General features: G+C 34.9%; 1 protein-coding gene across 1 annotated transcript in view; it reads right to left on the reverse strand.

Moving 5' to 3' along the window:
- LPA3 (Low PSII Accumulation 3) overlaps nt 1–26085 on the reverse strand; it is a 221302-nt gene that overhangs the window by 51379 nt on the left and 143838 nt on the right. Inside the window, exons 7-9 of the mRNA XM_089828794.1 lie at nt 12247–12305; nt 12022–12124; nt 11174–11234 (exon numbers count right to left, since the gene is read on the reverse strand). Coding sequence (XP_089684920.1) covers nt 11174–11234; nt 12022–12124; nt 12247–12305 — 223 coding nt within the window. The remainder of the gene's footprint in view (nt 1–11173; nt 11235–12021; nt 12125–12246; nt 12306–26085) is intronic.

Consider the following 26085-nt stretch of genomic DNA (forward strand, 5'->3'; position numbering starts at 1 on the left):
CTCCACCAAGGATGCACCCTTCTTCTTAGTCTTGTTTTGATGTACTTAGCTATTTAGTTGTCTCTATTTTGTTGTCTGGAGACTACTTTTCTTTTGGGGGGGATGATATTGTTGGCAAAAGTCTAAACACAACCAACGGGATTAGTTCGTGTCCAAAAGGTTGCGTGATGGTTGAGTCACCCCTTTGAGAGATATATATACATCGTCCGAATTGAACTATGGATCATCATTGTACTCATGATTGTATACTCTGCTTATACAAATAAAGTACTATCTTGTTCTTTTTGTGATCAACGACAGCTTGTGGTCAATTTGTCTAAGACCCAGGTTATGGTCTTTAACTATTTAAAGACCTCTCATCTTCATTTCTTCTTTCAAGGTCAAGAGGTTGAGATTACCCCCTCTTATATGTATCTTGATGTGAAGTTCTCAGGGCTGCGCTTTAGCTTGAGACCAACTATTCAATCCAAAGTTAGTAAGGGCACAGGTTCCCTGGCTTTGCTGGAAAGACAATGCTTCAGGCATCACTTCTAGGATATTTCGTCCAAGTTGTCCCTTTTTGACTCCTTGGTCCATCCAACAGTTCTCTATGGCTCGGTTGTTTGGGGGCCTTCTCTTATTGCTTCTGATTGGGCTTTTATTGAGCGGGTTTAAACATTGATGTTACGACAGATCATAAGATGTCACAGACTCACCCCTCACAACATTGTCTTAGCTGAGTTTGGGGCTCATCCTCTCAAACTTGCCACCATCTTTGACTTGATTTGGTTTCTTCATCGGCTTCGTGGTTTTATGGATTCGGGTGTTGACCGGCATAGATACTCTCATCTAGCATATTGTTCTTCAGTTGAGATTATGAGATCCGACACTTCTACTAGGCTAGTTGTTAGTACAACCAAGCCACTTCTCTGTTGGGTTCAATCAGTATTGAGATAGACCATCTTCCTCCTTACCAATTTTCACTGGATGCTCTTGCTCATCTTCTCCCCTCATGTTAGGAATTGAATGAGCATGTCAAACAGGATATTTATAGATAGTACATTACCACTACTTGGTGTAATCCCCCAGGGGGGTTGCGGCCTAAGATGGCCTTCTATGCTAAGCATTTTCTTGAGATTCAAAATGGTATTATTGCTCACCCTACTTATCTCTATCGGCGCTGGAATCATGCCTTATGGTTTTCTTTAAGATCTTTCAGAGTTGGTTCTCATCGACTCAGGGCTTGGACTGATCACCATATGGATCGGACCAATCAGATATGTCAATTATTGTAATAACCCCAATAGGTTATAACTTCTTCAAACACCAAAAATCTTTATACTTCAGTTGTTTGACATTTCATCAAACACTTTGCAAGCAAGCTCTGATACCACTGTAATAACCCTCCTCAAATCTGCCCTCAAAAATGCTGATGAAAGCTCAAGGAATTTTGTCAAACACTTTGCATACAAGGGGTCATATGACTGATATAACTTTTCAAGTTGCTGCAATAACTTTTGTTTCGATTTGCATCAAAGAGAATGCTTACAAAGACTCCAGATTTGTCTAAACAATGACCTAACATGAATTTGCAACTAATTTTGGCAATATTTAATACAAATATATGACTTAAACTACTTACAATATGCAGCTACAGCAACTAGTGATTATGACAAATACTTTGGATGCAACCTAAGATGGCATTATGCACTTACAACCAAGTGGCATTAATACAAACACTTAGTATGCAAAATTATGACATTGTTTATGCCAAAAAGAGAACTTACAGCCAATTGACATTTTGTCAAACAATTGGCATGCAAACTAATAAGTTGATCATCAAACTCTAGGTTTGCAATATAGATAGTCTAAAAATTACAATGCTCTTTCAATTGCAAAATCCTTGCCTTCCTTTGATACCAATAATGCCAAATGGCAAACAAAGACAAGTACAATATGAAAATAGTGAAGTGCTGATGCTATATTTTGTACTCAGCTGAAAACCTACATTTCTCAGAAAATATGCCAAATGAGAAGTGAAGAAGCTGATTGTAGATAGCTGTAATAATTTTCTACAATGCTGCCCCTTCTGCTTTGCTTTTTCTGATTTGCTTTTTCAACTGCTTTTTCGGATTTGCTTTTTTGAACTGCTTTTACGGATTGCTTTTTCCACTTGCTTTTTCGGTTTCGCTTTTTTCGGCCTGCTTTTTCGATTCCGCTTTTTCGGGCTGCTTTTTCATATCTGCTTTTTTCAGATTGCTACCCTGTTGAATCTCAAGAGCATATCTTTCAATGGCGTCAAGATTTTCAGCTTGAAGGGATTTCGTCCTTCAAACTATTGAGAAATGATCTCCAGAAAATTTTCCAATTTTTCTGATTTTCCCAAGCATGCTTAAAAGAAGCTCTTCCATTTCTTTTATAGTATTCTCACAAGAGCTCCATGCTTCGTTTTCTCAATGTGGGATAAAACATAACTCCCTTTATATAACTTATGTCTCCAATGTGTTATAAAATAAAGGGGACTCTTTTAATTTAAATATTTCCCACAAACTATAGTCTATGCATTAATAAAGTTAAATATTTAAATTTAACTTTATAAAATAGCTTTATCAATGCAAAACAAATCTTATCAATGATAAACAAGTCTTCTTGCCAATTTTAAACAATTACCATCGACATACCGCTGCCACTGAATGTCCACCCATGCCCAAGATGACTTACTATAAATAGTAAGTATGCCCAAAGTTGCCTCAAAACCCCTCAGAAAGACCTGCAACTGAAACTATCTAGGCCAAATGGCCTCTAAGCCCCTTTAATGTCCTAGTTAGCCTACGGGACTGTGGGGAAATAGGCTAACGACAACATCATGCTATGAATGCTAAAAAGGGGACATTACAGTCCATCCTTCCCAAAATTGCTTGTCCCCAAGCAATGGCCGAACAACAACCCAATCAATCCACCTGGATCCCAAATGTAGTCATGAACTATATTGCTGTCAGTCAACATAGGCTCCTGCAACAACCTGTGAAAATTAGCCAAGAGGAATCCATAAATGAATCGTGAATCACGGTGCAACTGAACTCCAAATCCACTACTGCCACAGTCAGGAACCCACGAGGCACAAACTCTCAAAATATTAGACCCCAAGTAGAGTAGATCACCCAAACTGTCAACATAATAAACACCATCCACACAACCCACCGTGTTATGTGGAATGCACACTCCAACTCTGCTACAATAGTGACCACTCCCACATGAAACTGCACCAAATACAGAGAATCCACACACTGTACATCTACTGCAGTTAACACAATTCTGCAGATTACCAGCTACTGTCTCATAACCATAACACCCATGCACTGCTGATGGTGAATAGTCATTACACGGTAGATAGCAAAAATGAGAGCCCAGTCCAAACCTGTCTGCCATCAACTCCTCAACACATGGATCAAAAGCAAACTGATGAACATATCCTTTAGTATTATGCCGGTAAAAAGAACCAATCTCAATCAAAGACTCATCCTGCAGACGCGATATGACCAACTGTGACTGATCATCAGCTAAGTCAGAGGATGATATAGCCAAGAGTGCAGAATCAACAACAACATCACTAGTCTCTGTGCCCTCCAAGTCAAACATATCACAATGCTTAGCTGCAGCGCCCAACTCAGTTGAACCTGCCTCCAGTGGAAATGGACCATATATGCCAATAGTAGTGTCGTGGACAGATATATCCTCATCTCCACTACCTCTATCAACCTCGACCATGGACATCCGCAGATCACCAAACACCACGGTCTGTGATTGTACAGAATCTGGTAAAGACTGAAGTCGCTCTAACTCCATGGTCACCTTAGCCAAATGAAACTGTGACTCCTCGAAAGCCAACTGTGTACTCTCAAGAATCTCAGAAGTCACCTCGAGCTACTGAGTAAGCTCACTCACCTCATCTTCCTTGGCCAATAATGCATCGTATGCTGTACTCCCCCACTCCATAAGATAATCTCTGTCGGCTACCAACTGCATATAATTTTGTCTCAAAATCCGGATAGCCTGGAATAAAGAGTGGATCTCTGTCAAGGAAAGATAATTGCCTCCCTGCTCATCACTAGTAGGAGAACCTCATCCATAAACTGCTAACAACTGACAAGCAGCATCGAAATGCTCGCAAGCGATAGAAATGTCTCATTCGCCAACTCTCACCTGACTAGACACATGATTGTGCCGACTAGTCGAGCTCCTATACTCTATCCCTGGTACACCGTCCAAAGGAGTAACCTCAGAATAGCTATCATCTGTAATACTTGGATCCTGGGACTCTTCTGTAAACTCTGTCATATCTGAGAGATCATCAACCCATTCCAACAAGAAAGGTCGACTGGATATATGAACAATGCCCAACACAGGTGTGTAAAAACTAATTCCAGCATCAAACAAGTTGCTGGCATGGATTAGAACTACACCTGGCAAACTACTAATCAAGTCCATGATGGTGCAATAGATACTACTACCAAGGAATGATAGATATCTCTGGTCAAAACGATCCCAAGTATAAGATAAGGATCCCAACATCTAATCCATGAACGGAAACCAGCTGGCAATTCAAGTAAACTTCTCACCTGAGTAATGTGAACAATACCAACTGACTTCACGCACCTGTCTACAATCTTTGAATCCGGAGTGTGAATGCTAGACATACTCATATCATCATCATGTGACCCGACTGTAAAAGAAAATTGAGTCCCTGTTATACACGCTAACTTCTTAACTGAACTCACCTCAAGACAAAGCTCGTCCACATGTCTCTCAAAATCCTGGAGAGCCAACCGAGTACACACCAAGGAATTTCGAGTATCCTCCAGCTCATGAAAAAGCCGGTCAACCTCCTTCTCCTCCTTCTTCATTGCATCTTCCTTGATCTGTTGTAAGTCATCACAAGAAGAACCTGTTGTGACTCCTTTCTGTCTCTCTTGCAGTTGAATCATCCAAATGTGATTCTCAATCAATCCATGTATCCTGTCATGATGAGATAAAGCCGTGACAATATCCTTGTCCCTTGTCTTCAGCTGGCTTGCCAAACCAAGTGAAGAGCTACTAGCCTCTATCTCATGTGAAGAAGCATCCAACTATGTTTGATACTCATTTTCTGCAAAGTCCTGAATGCTCACTTTCTGATCAACTGTACTATCCTCAAACATGACAGTATCCTCAACTGTTGTAACTTCATCCAGCCCAACTATATTGGAATCATTATCTGTGTCAATCATGCAATCCCGTGTGCCTATGATATCACCTTCTGATGCAACTGGCTCAACCTGCACAACATCTGAAACCCCTTCTGCCTGTGAAGATGATGCAGATAAACCATTACCTGAAGATGTGTTGAAGTCTCCCTGTATCGAATCTGCGTGTCTGTTAAACTCCTCATACAAGTTTCCGCCTGTCATAGGGAAAGTATGATCCTTAGGCCTATCAAAGCGTTCAATCAGTCTCTCCGTAAACTCCACATATGAGGTAATGTGTGCATGACCCATAGTGACCATACCGTGATGCCACCACTTGTGTGCTAACCCATCCAGGTGAATTGCTACATACTTAATAGCTTCTTCCTCAGGCATAAGGTTCAATTGTAAGTATGTGTCAAGCTTTTGAACCCAAGCTCTTGCTGTAGACTTCCCCGAGCCATCATAATATGGTAACTGAAGTTTCCCTACTTTCTTCCGTAGCTCATAGCTTTGGTTCCTGTCATGTCCACGTGGCATATGCTTCATCTGCACATCTATAACTCTCTAAAGTTAATTGCAGCAGTAAAATCTAGACCTCCGGCTTCCCAATCTCTCCTCAGTTGGTCCTGTATATCAGTGATTTGGGGCTCTGGTACAGGCTGCTCTGGAGCTCTAGGAGGAAATGTGGGAATCATGGGCCTCGAACTCACTGTCCTAGCTTGCTAGGGTGCATGACCGAAATTGTTCCCAACTTGTTCACCTCCATTATGTGTCCCATCCTGATTATTCCCATTCTGATTGTTACCATTCTGATTATTACCATTCTGATTATTTCCTCCACCTACGTTAGCATTCAACCCCATTTGACAAGCCATCATCTGCATCATAAGCTCCAATCTCTGACTCTGTTCCTGTGCTCTTTGCTCTGCTGATCGCTGTCCCTGTGCTAAGGTGTCTAATAATTGTAAGAATCTTTCCTTTCCCTAATCTGGACTGGCATTCATTTTGTCAAACATTTTTCTCTCTATCTGGGTAATCCAAATTCCCAATAAGACCTCCACAGGATGGCAGGAAACCGCTCTGATACCACTGTAATAACCCCAATAGGTTATAACTTCTTCAAACACCAAAAATCTTTATACTTCAGTTGTTTGACATTTCGTCAAACACTTTGCAAGCAAGCTCTGATACCACTGTAATAACCCTCCTCAAATTTGCCCTCAAAAATGCTGATGAAAGCTCAAGGAATTTTGTCAAACACTTTGCATACAAGGGGTCATATGACTGATATAACTTTTCAGGTTGCTGCAATAACTTTTGTTTCGATTTGCATCAAAGAGAATGCTTACAAAGACTCCAGATATGTCTAAACAATGACCTAACATGAATGTGCAACTAATTTTGGCAATATTTAATACAAATATGTGACTTAAACTACTTACAATATGCAGCTACAGCAACTAGTGATTATGAAAAATACTTTGGATGCAACCTAAGATGGCATTATGCACTTACAACCAAGTGGCATTAATATAAACACTTAGTATGCAAAATTATGACATTGTTTATGCCAAAAAGAGAACTTACAGCCAATTGACATTTTGTCAAACAATTGGCATGCAAACTAATAAGTTGATCATCAAACTCTAGGTTTGCAATATAGATAGTCTAAAAATTACAATGCTCTTTCAATTGCAAAATCCTTGCCTTCCTTTGATACCAATAATGACAAATGGCAAACAAAGACAAGTACAATATGAAAATAGTGAAGTGCTGATGCTATATTTTGTACTCAGCCGAAAACCTACATTTCTCAAAAAATATGCCAAATGAGAAGTGAAGAACCTGATTGTAGATGGCTGTAATAATTTTCTACAATGCTGCCCCTTCTGCTTTGCTTTTTCCGATTTGCTTTTTTGACTGCTTTTTCGGATTTTCTTTTTTGAACTGCTTTTACGGATTGCTTTTTCCGCCTGCTTTTTCGGTTCCGCTTTTTTCGGCCTCCTTTTTTGATTCCGCTTTTTCGGGCTGCTTTTTCGTATCTGCTTTTTTCAGACTGCTACCCTGTTGAATCTCAAGACCATATCTTTCAATGGCGTCAAGATTTTCAACTTGAAGGGATTTCGTCCTTCAAACTATTGAGAAATGATCTCCAGAAAATTTTCCAATTTCTTTGATTTTCCCAAGCATGCTTAAAAGAAGCTCTTCCATTTCTTTTATAGTGTTCTCACAAGAGCTCCATCCTTCGTTTTCTCAATGTGGGATAAAACATAACTCCCTTTATGTAACTTATGTCTCCAATGTGTTATAAAATAAAGGGGACTCTTTTAATTTAAATATTTCCCACAAACTATAGTCTATGCATTAATAAAGTTAAGTATTTAAATTTAACTTTATAAAATAGCTTTATCAATGCAAAACAAATCTTATCAATGATAAACAAGTCTTCTTGCTGATTTTAAACAATTACCATCGACATACTGCTGCCACTGGATGTCCACCCATGCCCAAGATGACTTACTATAAATAGTAAGTATGCCCAAAGTTGCCTCAAAACCCCTTAGAAAGACCTGCAACTGAAACTATCTAGGCCAAATGGCCTCTAAGCCCCTTTAATGTCCTGGTTAGCCTACGGGACCATGGGGAAATAGGCTAACGACAACATCATGCTATGAATGCTAAAAAGGGGACATTACAGTTATGAACTTTGGTAGAGGTTGAGACCGAGATCCACTTCATTTTTCGATGTCCTCTTTACTATGAGATCAGGGGGAGATTTTACTGCCTTTACAGAGACTATTCTTCGCTGTCGATGTTCTTCAGCTATATTGATCAGCGGTGTCTTGCACTTTATCTTCAGGAGGCCACCCACCTTCGGGAGATTACCCTGTAGTCTTCTCTACCTTAGGGGCATACTTTAGATCAGCTCATCACTGCCTTTTTCTCTCCCTTGTTTCCTACATGGGGTTTGAAAAGGCCTTCCACTATTTCTTATTCCAAATTGGTTAGACATTGCACTAGTCTCTCTAGGCAGCGACAGTCCTACAACGGTTCTACACGACATTCTAAAAGTATGAATTATTCACGGATTTACCCCTCTATTATTGATTTCTTTGCGACAAGAAAGGACCCTTAGTCCTTTTCTTGTCTTCTCTCTTATTCTGCTTCTTACTTTTGTTTCTTCTCAATCACCGTTGACCGGCTCTTCTGTTTGTATGCTCAGTCCCATAAACCTTTTTTTTGGTTTTTTTGTGGACATTAACATTATTTCTTATCTAGTCTCTTAATGCAATAGCAATCCGTTTACCTTGTACGGTAAACAATACTTCTATAATTCTTCCACCAAGCCTTGTATATCTCTGCTCATTTATATAGTAAATATTTATCAAACTCTCCACATACATATACTCAATTTGACTCATTCTTTCTTTATATCTTCTTTTCTCATTATTCTTACTTTGGAGGATCTTATTTTGTTTATATTTTTCTTTTCATACACAAATTGTATTATACTGTTCTTATTTCACATTCCACTTAGTCTTTTATTTCTTCCATATTCACTCCTCACACTCAACTATTGTTCTTTACTATTCTGCTCTTTCATTCCACACACTTCACTCCACTTCATTTCACTTATTTCTATTTTCAAAATGACTCATCCTTTAAGAAACATGACTTTTCACAATCAAGGGTCATATCGTTTCTTAACCAAATTAAATAATATTTGCAAATTGTATTCTTTAACCTTTTTAATTTATCAAATATTACTATTTTTATCGGGTGGCAATATAGTTTTCTTCATTTGCATAAGGACTGGCGCTATGCATCTTTGATGTTATATTCTAAAACTTAATCACTATCTTATAACTTTTTTAATGTCTTTTTTAAAACTTCAAACTTCACTGTGATGTGCTGACTCAGGGGAGGGCCGCTCAATAGTATGTGCAATTTCTATAGGTTCATTTTTCCTTTGTATGTTTCGTTGCTTTCCTGCAGTTATTCAAACGATACTGCCTCTTGCTTGTCTGGTAAGCATCTTAATATGTATGTCATCACCGGCTGAGATAGCAATTTGTCATTTTATCCCTGCTTATCGGGCTTGGTTGACTTCCAAGAAACATATAATTTACTCTGTCTGAATATATTCATCAATCACATTTTGGAAATTATTGTTGCCTTAACTCATTGTTCCTTGCTCTGTTCACCAGCAGTTTTATCACTCAAAGCTTATGGTTTGTCTGTGTGTATTATTTCCTGTTCATTTCTTATCTATTTATATAGTTTATGCATGCCGTTTTCTTCAAATCATTGATTCTTAAACTCATTGCATGACTTCTTCAATGTGGTACAGGAACATATCTGCTGTAGTTAACATTATTGTCTTTGCTCTCATGATGTCCCCTTTCTTATCACTGCTTGCTCTTTTCAATCAACTTGATTTGACAAGTGATTGTTGAAACATTTACGGTTATGCTGGGCACTGTTGTATAATTTCTGTGTAAACACCGTTGCGTGACTCGTACGTGTTGTCTTCTGAATTGATCATTGTTTCCTCTGTCTGCTGGCTTTCTACGCTGCAAGATATCTTCAATTTTATCTTTTCATTCATTGCCGTCACTTGATATTGCTTCTCCACATTTGAACTTCCTATTGTGACTCTGCTTGATGATTTGGACGCTGCCTCAACTATTGTGTGTTTTCTTCATATACGTTAAAACTATTCATGTTTGACCATGCCGCTGTTAATCATACGAATTGTATCGTATATCTTCCTTGAGATTGCTTAGTTGGATATTCTGCATCTGATGTGTATCTATCCATAGTTTTTCTCATAATTTAATTGTTGTCTTTAGATTAATTATTCTTCGATCCATACGATATCATTGTATAATGTTTCCATGCTGCTCTGTTCTATATTTGTTCAATCTCTTCGTTTTTAACTATTCACTGATGCCATATGTGATCGTTATTGTATTTGATAACTTGTTTATCCTGCTGCCATCCATCATAGCTTTGTTCCAAATTACTGTACGATACTCTTATCGGGCATGAAGTCACTTTTAACTATTTCTTAATTTCCATAACTGTCAGCACCTCTGTGAGATTATTGCTGCATTCAATGAGTGATATATTAGGTATCATATTCAACTCAACTCCTGGACACATCATATTCCCATATATATTTGTCTCAGATGATTACTATTATCATTTTGAGTATTATAATTATCCTTTATACACTTATTTGATTGCTCTCCTTATATGCTTTGTATTCACTTATCATGACATCAATGACAAATATCTGTGAAACTTTGACATCAATGACAATAATTCCAGCACACGTCTTAAGTAAGCAGGGGGAAAATGCCCTTTCTTACAGTCTTTCCTAGTAGCTATTGATTAATGTAAACTTCATGTGGCCAAGAGAAAAAAACATGAGCATAAGATAAAACCTACGTCATGTTTTCTTCAATTATTACTAATATAAAACCCAAGTCCAAATAGAACGTACACAATTTCTTCAATTATTAGTAATATTGAATGTGGTGATTCTGAAACCATACTTGTATCTCTGTATTGTAGCTTAGATGTGAACCTTCAAATCTTCAACAATAATTTTAGATATGGTCTAGGACTGAGTTTATGCCTTACAATTGGGTAATGAATTCTAATTTACTAAAATGATTGGGCCATGAAGATACTCTAGATAAAAAGTGATGTGCAAAATATGTTCCAATAATGGATTATTGAATGAGTTATTAGCTGGTCTCATAATTACCAGGTGGAATTTTCTTATTTTCAGATGTAGTTTAATGTCTGAATTTCACTGATAGCAAGAATGCAGATTTATATTATTGATAAAAGGAAGATTGAATATTTGCATTTGTCATGGACATCACTAAAAGACTGAATTGTTAGAATAGCCACCACCATATGCATAGAAAAGTCATCTATTAGAGAGATCATCTTACCTGGATACTGGCGGAAAAGAGCTCCACTGTAATTCAAAACAAAGGGGGCGACTGCTACAGTCTACAAAATGTGAAACAAAATGATTAGAAGACTAATTGAAAAATATTGTTGATGTTGAGAAAAATACATGTAAATGGAAATGTATGCACATACACAAAGACAAAGACACAATCATAAATGTCATCCATCTATCTAATGTTGCTCTTTTTTAAAACAAAAAAGTAATCGGTTTTGACTTTTTGTAATTTTTGTTTTCAGACTTTGATGCTTTACACATTATCTCAGCACAAGGTGTTGTTTTATTTAGTTGGGAGGACATCTAGTTTTTATTTAAAAGGAAAGTGACCCAAATTATATCTGTCATATGGCCATGTCCAAGAAGAAATTAAGATCTCCTCCTAGGTTTCACACTCCTTTTTTAAATGCTTTGCTATTTTGTAATTTTTTCTAATTGACTTTGTTTTCAAATATAACTCCACAAGAACAACACTTAGCATCAATACCTATGGTGTATTGCAGAAATACATCAATATCTATGGTGTATGGCAGAAATACAAGTGTGGATATGGAGAGAATATTGGTTCACATAAACAGGTAGCAGAGTCCATGATCAGCAGTGGTACACGAAATGTAGGCCAGACTTAAAACTTGACAATATAAATTTAATGGAGTGAAATGAACTGACACATATATATTCCAGTTCCAATTTGGCAACTTAATATTCCAAAAAATTGAAAAAAAGTGCTTAGTTCTTGTTAAACATCCAAATTGTTGTTCATATTTAACCCTCGCTAACCATATACAGTATATAAACAACAATTACAGTTTTTTAACATCATTAACTCACCTTTGAATAGTCTCGAGTTCGAATGTAGTATACAGGTAAAAACTGGGAAAGAAATCGATAATGAACATCCTTTGTAGGAAATCCAAAAAGACCCAAGTCAGACCTGCAATGATCCTTTTAAGGTTTTAGTTTCCTTTGGTTTACATCATGTACCATCACTACAACACATAAAAACCGCAAGAAAGCAGTTGAACCTTTCTCAATTTTCTTTTCAATATAAGTTACCTTAATGTATCAAGCTCCAAGTTAAAAAGAAGAGCTGGCGTGTCTGCTGCAAATGTTTCCTGCATGGGGTAGGCAATTCTTCAATTTGAAATTAGAAACTAGTTTAATGGAAACATAAATGTAGATTTAGCATCAGCTATTATCTTTCCCTGAATGACACAGAACATGTCACACCAAGCATTATTCCTTTCTTGCATAATAATCAGCTATCGCAAAGCACTCTCACAAAAAGGGCATAAAACTACTTGAATGGAAGTTATCGACATATTTTTTTCCTTGTTTTGCTAAACAAAAGGAAAAAGATTCTCCATAGATATTCACCTAAAAGACCTAAAGATTTTTCTAAAACTTGCTTCCCAAAATTTTTGCCTTTGTTGTGTATGACTATCAACTAAGTCACATCTTGTTAAGTGTGTTAAAATTGGATAGATCAGACTTTTAGAAAATTTATATTTATAATTTCTGATTTAATATAATAGTTGATTAGATAGCAATTATTTCAGAGTCTCGCACTCATTTCTATTTTCTTTGTATATTAAACTTAACAATAATTTTATCTTCCTTCAAGTTGGTTGCAGATTAAACTTATAGTGTCAGGCAGAAAACAAATAACTTAGAAGACCATTGATAAATTATGTGTCTGATATTATCTGAACCAGACAGCATTTATATAGGAGACTTTAGAAGTTTGGAAGACACATACACGAGTGGACATGTCTCTTACAAGGGAGACATGTCCATTCATTGACGTGTCTCTCCCTTTCAATGCATGCGACCAGTAGATAGTCACTGACAATACAATAGACGCGACCAAGTCGCATGCAATTACTTGCCAAAGCCTGTTCACAGATAATGATTGGTGGTTGATAACATCAGTCGGTCAAGACACCTGATAATAATACATTAGTTAAATAATTTAGACAACCATCAAGTCGGTCAACCATGTTTATAGTTAGTGATATAGTTCAGTTGATTATGCAGATGATTTAATTGTTATTTGATATATGGATTTGTATATATATATTTTATACACAAAAAAAATAAAATTATATATCATATGTATTATATTTTCAATAGAATTTTATCCGACTGAACTATAACATTAACACTCCCTCTTAGTTTAGAAGGATCAACATAAGAAGAAATTAAATTGATATTACCTCAATGTAATATTAGGAATGGCAAGTTTAAGAATATCTTTCATCAGAAAATATCCACCATTGAATATAATCTATCATGATCTGTCTTAGACATCATAATATGTCCATCACAATAGAAGGCCATGGTCTATTTAAGGAACTTAATCCACCCTACAAGTTATCATCTACTGTGATCTGTTCAGACATCATGGGATGTCTATCACACTAGAAGGTCATGGTCTGTTTAAGGAACTTAATCCACCATGCAAGATATAATCTATGATTATCCGCTTCAAACATCCTAAAATGTCTATCACAATAGAAGGTTGTGGTCTATTTAAGGGAATTAATCCACCATGCAAGTTAAATCTATTATGATCTTTGTCAAACATCATATAATGTTTATCAAAATAGAAGATTAAGTTATTGAAATATCGTCACCTTTCAAAAACTTCTATAAATACAAGTGATAATCATTTGGAAGTCATCACTTCCTCATAACGCACACAAGGTCCAAATAGTCATGAAATAACATACACATTTTCATTAGTATAATAAACAAATGAGCTGAGACTCTTTCTCAATAATTACAATTTTATGTCAAGTTTACCTCAAAAGTGATTCACCTTTATTTTGCGAGAGGTTTGGTGAAGATGATAAAGAATAGTGAACTCCCTCTTAATCCAACATTTCACACGTTTATGAATATTTTGAAGTTTTTACAATGCAAATTTCTTTGACTCCAAGTTTGGATTACTGACTTCAGCAAAAGAAGCTGGATGTTCAAGTCTATCAAGAGTGTGCCTATAGTTGTCGCATGCATAACATTGTACTTTAGAGTAGTCTCTTTGTTTCTTGAACAATTGTTTACTATTTGAGCACTTGCATTTTGTTCTTTCCAAATTTGTGGTGAGAATTTGAATGTCTCCTTTTGTGGATTCCATGTCAATTCCTCTAGACATTAGATTACTCTCTTCTTGAATGCAGTCAACCTTTAGTAGATCAAATTTGGGGAGCTTCGAATGAGCACATATTTCTTATCTAAAGTTTTCCCATGAAATAGGGAGTGACCATGGTTAACTCTTTACTATCATTTCTTGTCTAATGTTACCATGGTTAACCCTTCACTATCATAGATCTCACCAATTATTAAGAGTTTGTTTCTTAATTCTGTTATCCTCATAAAGCATGAGGTGATGGTTTCTCCTTTATCCATCTTTATATTAGCAAGATGATTCTTTACAGTAAGAAACCTACTAGTATTGTTAATCTCAAACATGTCTTCTAGGGCTTTTAACATATCATATTCAGAGTCTAACTTTGTGATAATAGGTAGTAAATGATTTTTCACTCCATCCACCAATAACTCTATTGCTCTAGTGTTGTCCTTTTACCTCTGACACTTTTCGTTGTCTTCCTTAGGTTTAGGGGAATTCACCGTAGTTATTAGATCATACTGTTTCAGAATTAGCATTATTTGTAATTTCCAAGCTTCAAAGTCTGAATTGCCTTCAAGTCTATCTTCAAGTCTCATGATGTTTACCATCTTGAAATAGTGCAATGATTTTTTCAACAAAAATTGTAATAATTTTAAAAAAATCTGATCTAAATCATTTCTAACTTTCTTCAGACCTGCTCTGATACCATGTTAAAATTGGATTGATCAGACATACAGAAATTTATATTTATGATTTCTGATTTAATATAATAGTTAATTAAATAGCAATTATTTCAGAGTCTCACACTCATTTCTATTTTCTTTGTATATTAAACTTAACAATAATTTTTACTTCCTTCAACTTGGTTGCAGATTAAACTGATTTATATACTGTCAGGCAGAAAACAAATAACTTAGAAGAATGTTGATGAATTATGTGTTCAATATTATTTGCTCTGCCCTGGACAGCGATAATAAAGGAGATTTTAGAAGTTCTGGAGACAAGCTCCTACATGGGAGACACTTCCATTTGTTGATGTGTCTCTCCATTTCAATGCATGTGACCAGTAGATAGTCGCTGACAATACAATAGACATGACCAAGTCGCATGCAATTACTTGTCAAAGCCCATTCACAGATAATGATTGGTGTTTAAGAACATCCGGTGGTCAAGACAACCGATAATAGTATGTTATTTAAATAATTTAGATAAATGTCAAAGTCGGTCAACAATGTTTATAGTTAGTGGTAAAATTCGGTCGAGTATGCAGCTGATTTAATTGTTATTTGATTCATGGATTTGTAATATATATATAATAACCACATTTGCATATATGTTTATACACAAAAAAATATAATTATGTCATATATGTATATATATTTCCAATGGAATTTTATCCGACTGAACTATAACATTGACAAAGTGCCTATCAACATTTTGAAACAAGAAATGTTGAACAATATCTAGCTAGCATGGAATATACTATTACTAAAGAGAACACAACTATACTGAGAGGGGGACGGTGGGGGGACGGGGTTGTGAATCAGTATAATAAAACTTTTGCCAATTTAAAACTTTTACCCAAACTATTCAAATGCTGAAATGAACAATTATGCACATGAACACAATAACACAAGATTTATGTGGAAACCCAATGCCGGAGAAAACCACGGCAAATAAATGCTTATATAAACCATTCTTTTACAATGTTTTGTAGACTACAACCTACTAGAGGCTCCAACTCCTATGTTTATGAGCACCGACTCACTAGAAGCTCCAAGTCCCACACTTCGTAGGCACTGACCTACTAGAAGAACGAACCCCCATTGTTGTCTTCGTGAGCACCAACCCACTGCACTGAAACTTCTTTTCGACCTCATCAATGTCGCTTACTCAACTGATGATGGATATTTTAATTGCACAATTTCTTTTCTTCAAACTGGTATTTATATTAGCTTTTAAATCCACATTCACTTCCATAAATATCCTTCTTTATTTTATCTTCAATAAAATAACAATCCTTCTTATTTAGCTCGTATTTTATAATACTTATATATACTTAGTGTGTATATATATTAGATTTAATATATCTGAATATATATTCAACTATCTTCCTTACTCCAATCTGCTCCACAATTTCTCAACTTATCAAATATATCTTTACTCTTTTTCATTTTACATGTATCTGACTTCTTAATTATTTCATACACTCAGCTCTCATCCTCTCACTTACTTTGCACTCACACACGTCTTATATATATTTTATATTTTCATCTCATGCCCTACTTTTGAATATATATATATGTATCAGATAAAAATCTGATAATATACTTTTCTTCTTTTTATTTTTGATTTATTTCTTCCTCACTTTTTTTTCAAATGAAATATTCTTTATTTATATTTGTCCATAATGTCCTTTCAAACAGTCCCATTCCTTTATAACAACCTTAACTAAGAATTTACAATTGATAATTTAATGATATATTAAATGCTTTTGTTTAATGATAACATTTCATTCTCCGTGATGACTAAGGCTGCTTGTATTATCCGAACTGTCTTTGTTGCTTTTTATGCTATAAGATTTATTTATTTTTGCCATAGACTCATCACTGATTTTATGGCATTCCTGCTTCATTCAGACTTTTATCATTGTTGACATGAATTCAACCTATGTGAAAGCTCTCACTCGTATGCCTTGATATATATCTCTATCTCTGTGTATGTATATTCTTTGAACAAGAGACGGATACAAAATCACTGTTTATCACCACTGTAAATCTCCATGTACTGGCCGCACAATCTCTGACATATAGTCCCTCATCATCTTCTTCTCATGTATAACTTTGTCTCTACTGGTGAATCCGCTGACCTTTAAATATTCACAATAGTTGATAAATCTTTTCAAAGCAATGTCATTTGTCATTTATCAAAACTCTTGACAGTATGAATTCTTGAATTGAATTTATCATTTCAACCTAACTTCGCCGTGACACTCTCTTTTCATTGTCCTTCACAAATACCAAACTTAATCGCACAGTGACACAGATTCATATTCTTTTAAATATGAATAACATCTGGTGACCATCGAATTGCATCCCTTCTATAACATGACACATTAGATGCCTTCTATAAGATTGCTGTTTATATTGATGTTGTGAATTCCTTAATGATAGAATCATCATAACATTGTCAAATATATTTCTGAGTTTTTGAACACTGAATCTTCTATTAAACAATGGTGTCTCTGAAGATACATGTCTTGCTTGGATGGGAATTGTTGCTACTGAATTATTCACACTCCATATTTGTTTTCCAAATGTTATTGTCATGTCCCCATATTTATAAGATTTACAATAAAATAATAGTGCGAATAAAATAATAATATAAATTAATTAGAAAATTCATAACATATAATTTATATTGATTGATATAATCATATGGTTTTAAATATGATTAATATGATCATAAAAGAATAAATTATAATAATTTAGCATTATCAATAAATAAGACAATAGTTAGCCAAATTATATAGAATGAGTAATTATATTCTATAGTTGATAAACAACTATTATAGGTAAGATATAATAAATATTATACATAATCATTAGGTGTAAAATATATATATATATATATATAAACATATATGCACAAAAGTTGAGATATACAATAAGTATATTAATAATTATTAAGAGTGGAAAATAATATTACAAACCCATCTAAGAACATTGATTAAGAAGAAAATGGCTAAGATAATGAACTAACAAACCTGAGCTGTATAGATAGACATGTCTTTTCAAACAAACACACTACCAATTGACCTTTATATATATATATATAAAAGGTGAGAATCGATGGTCGAGGAACACAGGGGGGCCATGCATCAATATCCCGGACAGAAGATTCACACACCTGAGCGAAGCAAACCACTCACTCGCACAGTGGGCACACACCCACATGATGGGGCAAGCAATGCAAACTGCAGGAGTATCCCGGGAATTGAAGGCGACACAAATGATTTCACTTATCAGCGTAGCACATTTTCGTCTGTGTATGAGGAGTGACCAACCATCACATGGAAGAGATTACCAGTTCATGGGAGAGGAAGTAAGGAACACGAAGGAGAATATCTGGGCATCGCTTGACATTGGGAAGAAGAGAGACCCAACTCAAGAAGGGAATGGAGATGTGAGACAGTCGGAGCAGAGAAAGGCTATCGTTGAAACTAACTTGGAGATTAAACATGAGATGAGACGTATTTGCACTGTCAGAGGAGGAAGGACATTGTCTTGGTGAAGGCAGTAATCCATATATAGAGAAGCATAGATATATATGAGAAGAGGGAAGATATAGAGAATCAAAAACCAGTGCATCTATGGGTTACACAAAGTTCATACAGGTAGAGATGGTGGTAAGAAATTGATGTTCTCAATCAACGATCATGGATTTGCCTTGTAATCAAAGGAAGTAGTATATTCATCCTAGCCAACCTAAAAACTACGATAATGGGAGGAGGAACATGGAACGTGTATACGGACACCAAACACAATGGAGAATATAACCAGAAATTATAGAGGTAGACATCCATTAAGGCAGATTGAATTGAAACTGCAAACTAATAACAAGTTACAACAACATCTATACAAGAACTAGTGAACTGAGAGAAGAATGGATCCATGAAGGTCTATTTCCATCATCAATGGAGAACACAAACTTCCGTCATAAAGACTATAGCTTTATTAAGATAGGGTTCTTTCAATATTATACGGTCTCAGGAAATACATAGTCCCATTAAGTGACGTCTAAACTGACAGATTGTGCATCACTAGTTAGCAAAAGGATATTGAGGTGGGTTACGTAAACCAACAAACAGACTATGATACTATAATCTTCATTCGTGGGGCTTCACCAAGGATAGATGAACAAAGTATAATTCTGAGGGGAACGCTTCCACTAAAGATGAAAATATTTGAAGTTGAGAATGAGTAATAATATCACATTCTATGTGCAAAATTACAGAGATCTTTAAATACATAGAATATGGATCAATTATATGGGTAGTCAATATCCATACATTGATCGGGAAGAGAATGAGACACAAAATTAATTATCTAGGTGAGAAATGTTCGATTTAGAATTATGATTGTAATGATCAATACAAGACTATAAGAAGAAAGAAACAAATGTGATATGTTTATATCAAGAACACTAGGAAGAAACCAAAATGGTTATATTCTATTAAGGATAAAGCAGCTATTATATGACTATCCCTAATAGGAGACAATCTGAAGAGAGCTCTTTAAAGCAAATAAAGGTATAAGAGTAAAACGAAATACACTCAGTCACAAAGATAGAGAAGCAATATCAAATAATGAGTATGAAATGATATGTAAATGAAGATATACAAGATTAGAAACTCATGGAATAGGGATAAGTTATAAACTCCAAGTATAGATTGAGAAATATTGGGTAAATTAAGGATGTCTCTAGTTGGGGACATTACAATGGTATCAGAGCATGACTTTGCCATCCTGTAGGGTGAATCTTTAATAAGGATCAACATATATAAAAAAAAATTCTCATCAAAGACGTGGAAGAAGGATGAAAGAAGATATGTACAATCAGCAAACAAGAAGAAGAATATACAACAACGTTGAATAAATAAACCAAACAGTAAGCAATAATAAGAGAAACCAGTTATTTTAGACAGCAGATATATGAAGTGAAAAGCTTAAAGCAATGGAAAGCATTAGTGACATTATTGTGGATTATCATCATTTAGATTGACATCAAGTTGATATATTCGAAAAATTAGAAGAGACCTCATCCATTGAGAATACATAAAGATTGAAGGCTCTATTCAAACTATAATAGACAGAACTATGATCCATATCAAAGCTGCCCGAATAACACCTTGGGAATAGTGACATATCTACCATCTATTAAGGATCGAGCAAGGTATAGACAATAGCAAATATCAGATCACATTGGACATAGTAAAGGATTCATTGTTTGCACCAAATTGGAAATAAAGATTAAAGCAAGGACATTTCAAAATGAATGTTATAATTACTAGTATAGAATTGAGGCAAAGAGCTCTAAAGGACTTCACATGATATTCTATAATTGAATATTCTTAAGGAAGTAAGGCAGGGAATCGAGTATTCTCTGAAGGACAATACAATACTGTTAAGGAAAATCATATGCATATGTAAGGATAGATACACCCAGAGTGGGTATCCATAAGGCCTAGGATGAGGAAGAACTCCCTCCTAAGAAGGATGGATCTATCAAGATTGATTATCCATAAGGTCTTAAAGAGAAGCATCGTGAGAAGATGGTTCTTAGTGGAGAGTTGTTCTATTAATTAGAGCCCCAAGAAGCACTCCCCTAGGAGCTAAGCATCTGATCACGACTTCTCCTTAAGAAGGGTTTAAATTGGGGATTAGGATCTCATAAGTAAATGACTTAGAAGATTGACTAATGTTCTTATCATGGTTTTGGAGTACTAACATATGATGCAGGTTTATTTGTCAAGGAGTTAGTCACCACTAACTCCAATCGCACACAAATGACCATTAGAGGAAGGAATCTACCAAAGATTTTTTACATGTATGCATCGTGTCTTCATGCATCAATGTGTCTACTTTGTGTCTACATCGTGTCTTCATACACTAATTATATATATATATATATATATATATATATTTAGTGTATGCTTTATGTTTTCATATATTCTAGTATATGTTTCTTAGTGAATGCCAAGAATCAAGGACATTTTCAATGAGTGTCAAATAGTAAGGACATTCTTAAGGAGTATTGAGCATCATGAACATTCTTAGCAAGTGTTAAGATTAAGGACATTCTGTCAAGGTTGAATCAAGGTCATTCTCTATGAATATTGAAGTTAAAAGGACATTCTAATGAATGCTAGAATTCTTAAAAAGGAATTAAGACAAAAACTCTATCTTTGAAGATTTATCTAGAAAGGAAGTGACACCTAGCAAAAGGAGAATCACAAATGCTACAACAAATCAAGATAAGTTTTATTCGAATTATTATTATTTTTTTTACATTTTTAAATAATATAATGAAATATCTTAAAAAAAATGATAAGCTTATATCTGTGAATATGTTACCTCTCTAACCTAAAAGTTGTAATTGTCATTTCAGGATCAAAGTTACACGAAGGATGGAATTGCTTGAGGACAAGTGATTTGAGGAAAGGTGGACTGTCAAGTCCCCATATTTATAAGATTTATAATAAAATAATAGTGCGAATAAAATAATAATATAAATAAATTAGAAAATTCATAACATATAATTTATATTGATTGATATAATCATATGGTTTTAAATATGATTAATATGATCATAAAAGAATAAATTATAATAATTTAGTATTATCAATAAATAAGATAATAGTTAACCAAATTATATAGAATGAGTAATTATATTCTATAGTTGATAAACAACTATTATAGGTAAGATATAATAAATATTATATATAATCATTAGGTGTGAAATATATATGTTTTACAAAAGTTGAGATATACAATACGTATATTAATAATTATTAAGAGTGGAAAATAATATTACAAACCCATCTAAGAACATCGATTAAGAAGAAAATGGTTAAGATAATGAACTAATAAACCTAAGTTGTATAGATAGACATGTCTTCTTAAACAAACACATTACCAATTGACCTTTATATATATATAAGCTGAGAATCAATGGTCGAGGAACACAAGAGGGCTGCGCATCAATATCCGGAACAGAAGATTCACACACCTGAGCGAAGCAAACCACTCACTCGCACAGTGGGCACACACCCACATGATGGGGCAAGCAATGCAGACTGCAGGAGTATCCCAGGAATCGAAGGCAACACGAATGATTTCACTTATCAGCATAGCACATTTTGGTCTGCGTATAAAGAGTGGTCAACCATCGCATGGAAGAGATTACCAGTTCATAAGAGAGGAAGTAAGGAACACGGAGGAGAATATCTAGGCATCGCTTGACATTGGGAAGAAGAGAGACCCGACTTAGGAAGGGAATGGAGATGTCACATAGTCAAAGCAGAGAAAGGCAATCGTTGAAACTAACTTGGAGATCAAACATGAGATGAGACATATCTGCACAGTCAGAGGAGGAAGGACATTGTCTTGGTGAAGGCAGTAATCCATATATAGAGAAGCATAGAAATATACAAGAAGAGGGAAGATATAGAGAATCAAAAACCAGTGCATCTATGGGTTACACAAAGTTCATACAAGTAGAGACAGTGGTTAGAAATGGATGTTCTCAATCAACGATCATGGATTTGCCTTATAATCAAAGGAAATAGTATATTCATCCTAGCCAACCTATAAACTACGATAATGGGAGGAGGGACATCGAACGTGTATACGAACACCAAAAGCAATGGAGAATATAACTAGAAATTATAGAAGCAGACATCCATTAAGGCAGATTGAGTTGGAACTGTAGACTAATAGCAAGTTATGACAACATCTATACAAGAACTAGTGAACTGAGAAAGAACGGATACATGAAGGTCTATTTCCGTCATCAATGGAGAACACAAACTTCCATCATAAAGACTATAGCTTTATTAAGATGGGGTTCTTTCAATATTATACGGTCTCAGGAAATACATAGTCCCATTAAGTGACGTCTAAACTGACAGATTGTGCATCACTAGTTGGCGAAAGGATATTGAGGTGGGTTACGTAAATCAACAAAGGGACTATGATACTATAATCTTCATTGGTGGGGCTTCACCAAGGATAGATGAACGAAGTATAATTCTGAGGGGAATGCTTCCACTAAAGATGAAAATATTTGAAGTTGAGAATGAGTAATAATATCACATTCTATGTGCAAAATTACAGAGATCTTTAAATAAATAGAATATGGATCAATTATATGGGTTGTCAATATCCATACATTGATTGGGAAGAGAATGAGGCATGAAATTAATCATCTAGGTGAGAAATGTCTGATTTAGAATTATGATTGTAATGATCAATACAAGACTATAAGAAGAAAGAAACAAATGTGATATGTTTATATCAAGAACACTAGGAAAAAACCAAAAAGATTATATTCCATTAAGGATAAAGCAGCTATTATATGACTATCCCTAATAGGAGACAATCTGAAGAGAGCTCTTTAAAGCAAATAAAGGTATAAGAGTAAAACCAAATACACTCAGTCACAAAGATAGAGAAGCAATATCAAATAACGAGTATGAAATGATATGTAAATGAAGATATACAAAATTAGAAACTCATGGAATAGGGATAAGTTATAAACTCCAAGTACAGATCGAGAAATATTGGGTAAATTAAGGATGTCTCTAGTTGGGGACATTACAGTTATACTGTATATTCGATAGTCTTTGATTGTTTTAATTGAACCTTCATGCCAGACTTATCGCTGTAAAAGTATGATGACTTGGTGGATGACACATCAATAATCATTCCTCATTCGATTTGTTTTGACATGGTCCCTGCCATGATACATGAAGCCACTAACCCATATACTCTGGACCTTTAAAAATATTATTGCAACTTTCGTCTTATTGAACCATCTTCAATATACTTTCTTCCACACTGCATATATTATTAGGATTAGAAAATATGTGTTTCATGCTTGACTTGCACTCCTTTGTCAACTTGTTGTGCTTACATCTCCAAAAAACACATCAGACTCTATGCATAGTTATGCGGTTATTTGTCAATCATATCTATTGCCATCTCACTACTTATATTCTCTGCATGTTCATGTCAACATCTATGCAATTCTATCAAAATTATTTTATGGGCCCATTTGCTTCATATTTGTTGTGATGTGGAATCTTGGATAGAACCGCTCGCAGCTTCATATCTTGTTTTTCCCATTACACGGTAATAACCCAGTTCGGAATGTTTGTACATATTTATCCTTGCCTGGTGTGGCTTTCTTCATATCGCTACATCCTTATACTATGAAGACTCCCATAGTTCCGATGATAACAATGTTCCTCTGTTATTTATATGTCATTGATTTGAGTCCATACTTGCTGAAGATGCTATCTTTGATATCATTTTGAATATTCTATGATTGCTGGAAAACCTGTTACTATCTTCGGACAGGTTATTGCTATTAATAAATATATTCTGTGCCATTGATGTTGAAGATGACTTTCACCGTTCAAGTCAATGCTACCACAAGCAGTTTTAAAACACTGCTCTATCACATAGTTTCTCTCTATTATCAATGAATCCCTTTGTTCAAACTGGGTAACTTATATCACTGCCAATCCTTTGACTTCTATCGATTCCTCCTTGCCAATCATATTTGTTTTTCTTCAAAAAATTGCTTGTGACTGTGTATATGCTTTGTCATATATATATATATATATATATATATATATATATATATATATATATATATATATATATTGATAGTATTGGCTTCTAATTTAAAAATAGCTTCAAATAACTTGGCATCTTTGTGTAAATAGTCTTCCATGCTGAAGTTTTACTTTTATTTTACTTGTAGATAGTCTTACTACATCGTATATATATTAAAGTCAATTTACACATAGTTTATACTGTTCTACTTATCATCTTTCTTTTATCTTCTTATAATGAGTTTTGCATTTGTTTCATAATAATTCAGTAACTCATTTAATTTGTGAGTATTACATTCTTCATTATACTATTGGGTGCCATTCAGGTCTGAAACTTTTTCACACATTATCATTTTCATAATGGCCCTTTAACGTTGATAATAGTTATGTTTGCACTTGTCTTGCTTGTGAGCCCTTTGACATCAATGACAATATTTCCATCAATTACTAAGGCAAGTGGCATGGCTGGGGCTTTTTCATGTCATATTCTCTAAGGTGTGATTTGGGCTCTCAAGATTGATTGGAGTCCTTGAATGCAAGGAATTGAAAAATACGTCATTGTGGCTGTTCACTTACTGAAGCCTCAATATTTGAAGAGGTACAAGAACAAAGCATAAGAATTCTAGATATGCTTATCCATTGTAGAAGATAAAGAAATAAGGGCAATTCTAGCGTACAAAGAGATAAATTTAAAATGTAACGTGAGAGTCCATATTTATGCTCTATATAAAAGTTAGTTCCATACCACCAAGAAAAACATATTTAAAATGTAATGTGAGAATCCATATTTATATGCCAGTTTCAATTAGAAGGGTACAGAGTTTTTAGTGTTTCCTTGTGTGTTTTTGGCAATTTTGTAACCAAAAAAATTTGTGTTTTCTATCTGCTGCACGAAGGGTTGCTGAAAATCATGCAGCTTGGGCATTTTTTGTTTTTGAGTGTGACAAATCTTCAACAACAGATTGCTCTGATTTTTTAATGTGATTTCTTGTTTTCTGATGAAACCTAATGCTGTTACAATTGCACTTGACAATTTTCCTCAAAATAATGGATTTGCTAAGAATACAAGAAAAAGTCAGGAGTAAGGTTTTCATAACCTTTAAAAAAATGCAAATTTTTGGCATTTTTTAAAGAAAATTCTGGACATCTAAGGTTTATGAACCTAGGGTTTTGGTTATAACAGCAAGATTTTAGTTATTCTGTGACTTAGTATTGCAGATGCTCAACATCATGTTGGAAGGAAGCCAACGCTTCACTAGCAAAAATTATAACTATTGGAAACAACTAATGTTCACAATCTTCCTGTAGAGGTGTCTCAACAAGATCATCCTCAATATCAACAATCATCCAATGGTTGTGG

The sequence above is a fragment of the Cupressus sempervirens genome, chromosome 5 (assembly GCF_028749045.1).
Source record: "Cupressus sempervirens isolate cs-2001-9-10 chromosome 5, ASM2874904v1, whole genome shotgun sequence".
Taxonomy (NCBI): domain Eukaryota; kingdom Viridiplantae; phylum Streptophyta; class Pinopsida; order Cupressales; family Cupressaceae; genus Cupressus; species Cupressus sempervirens.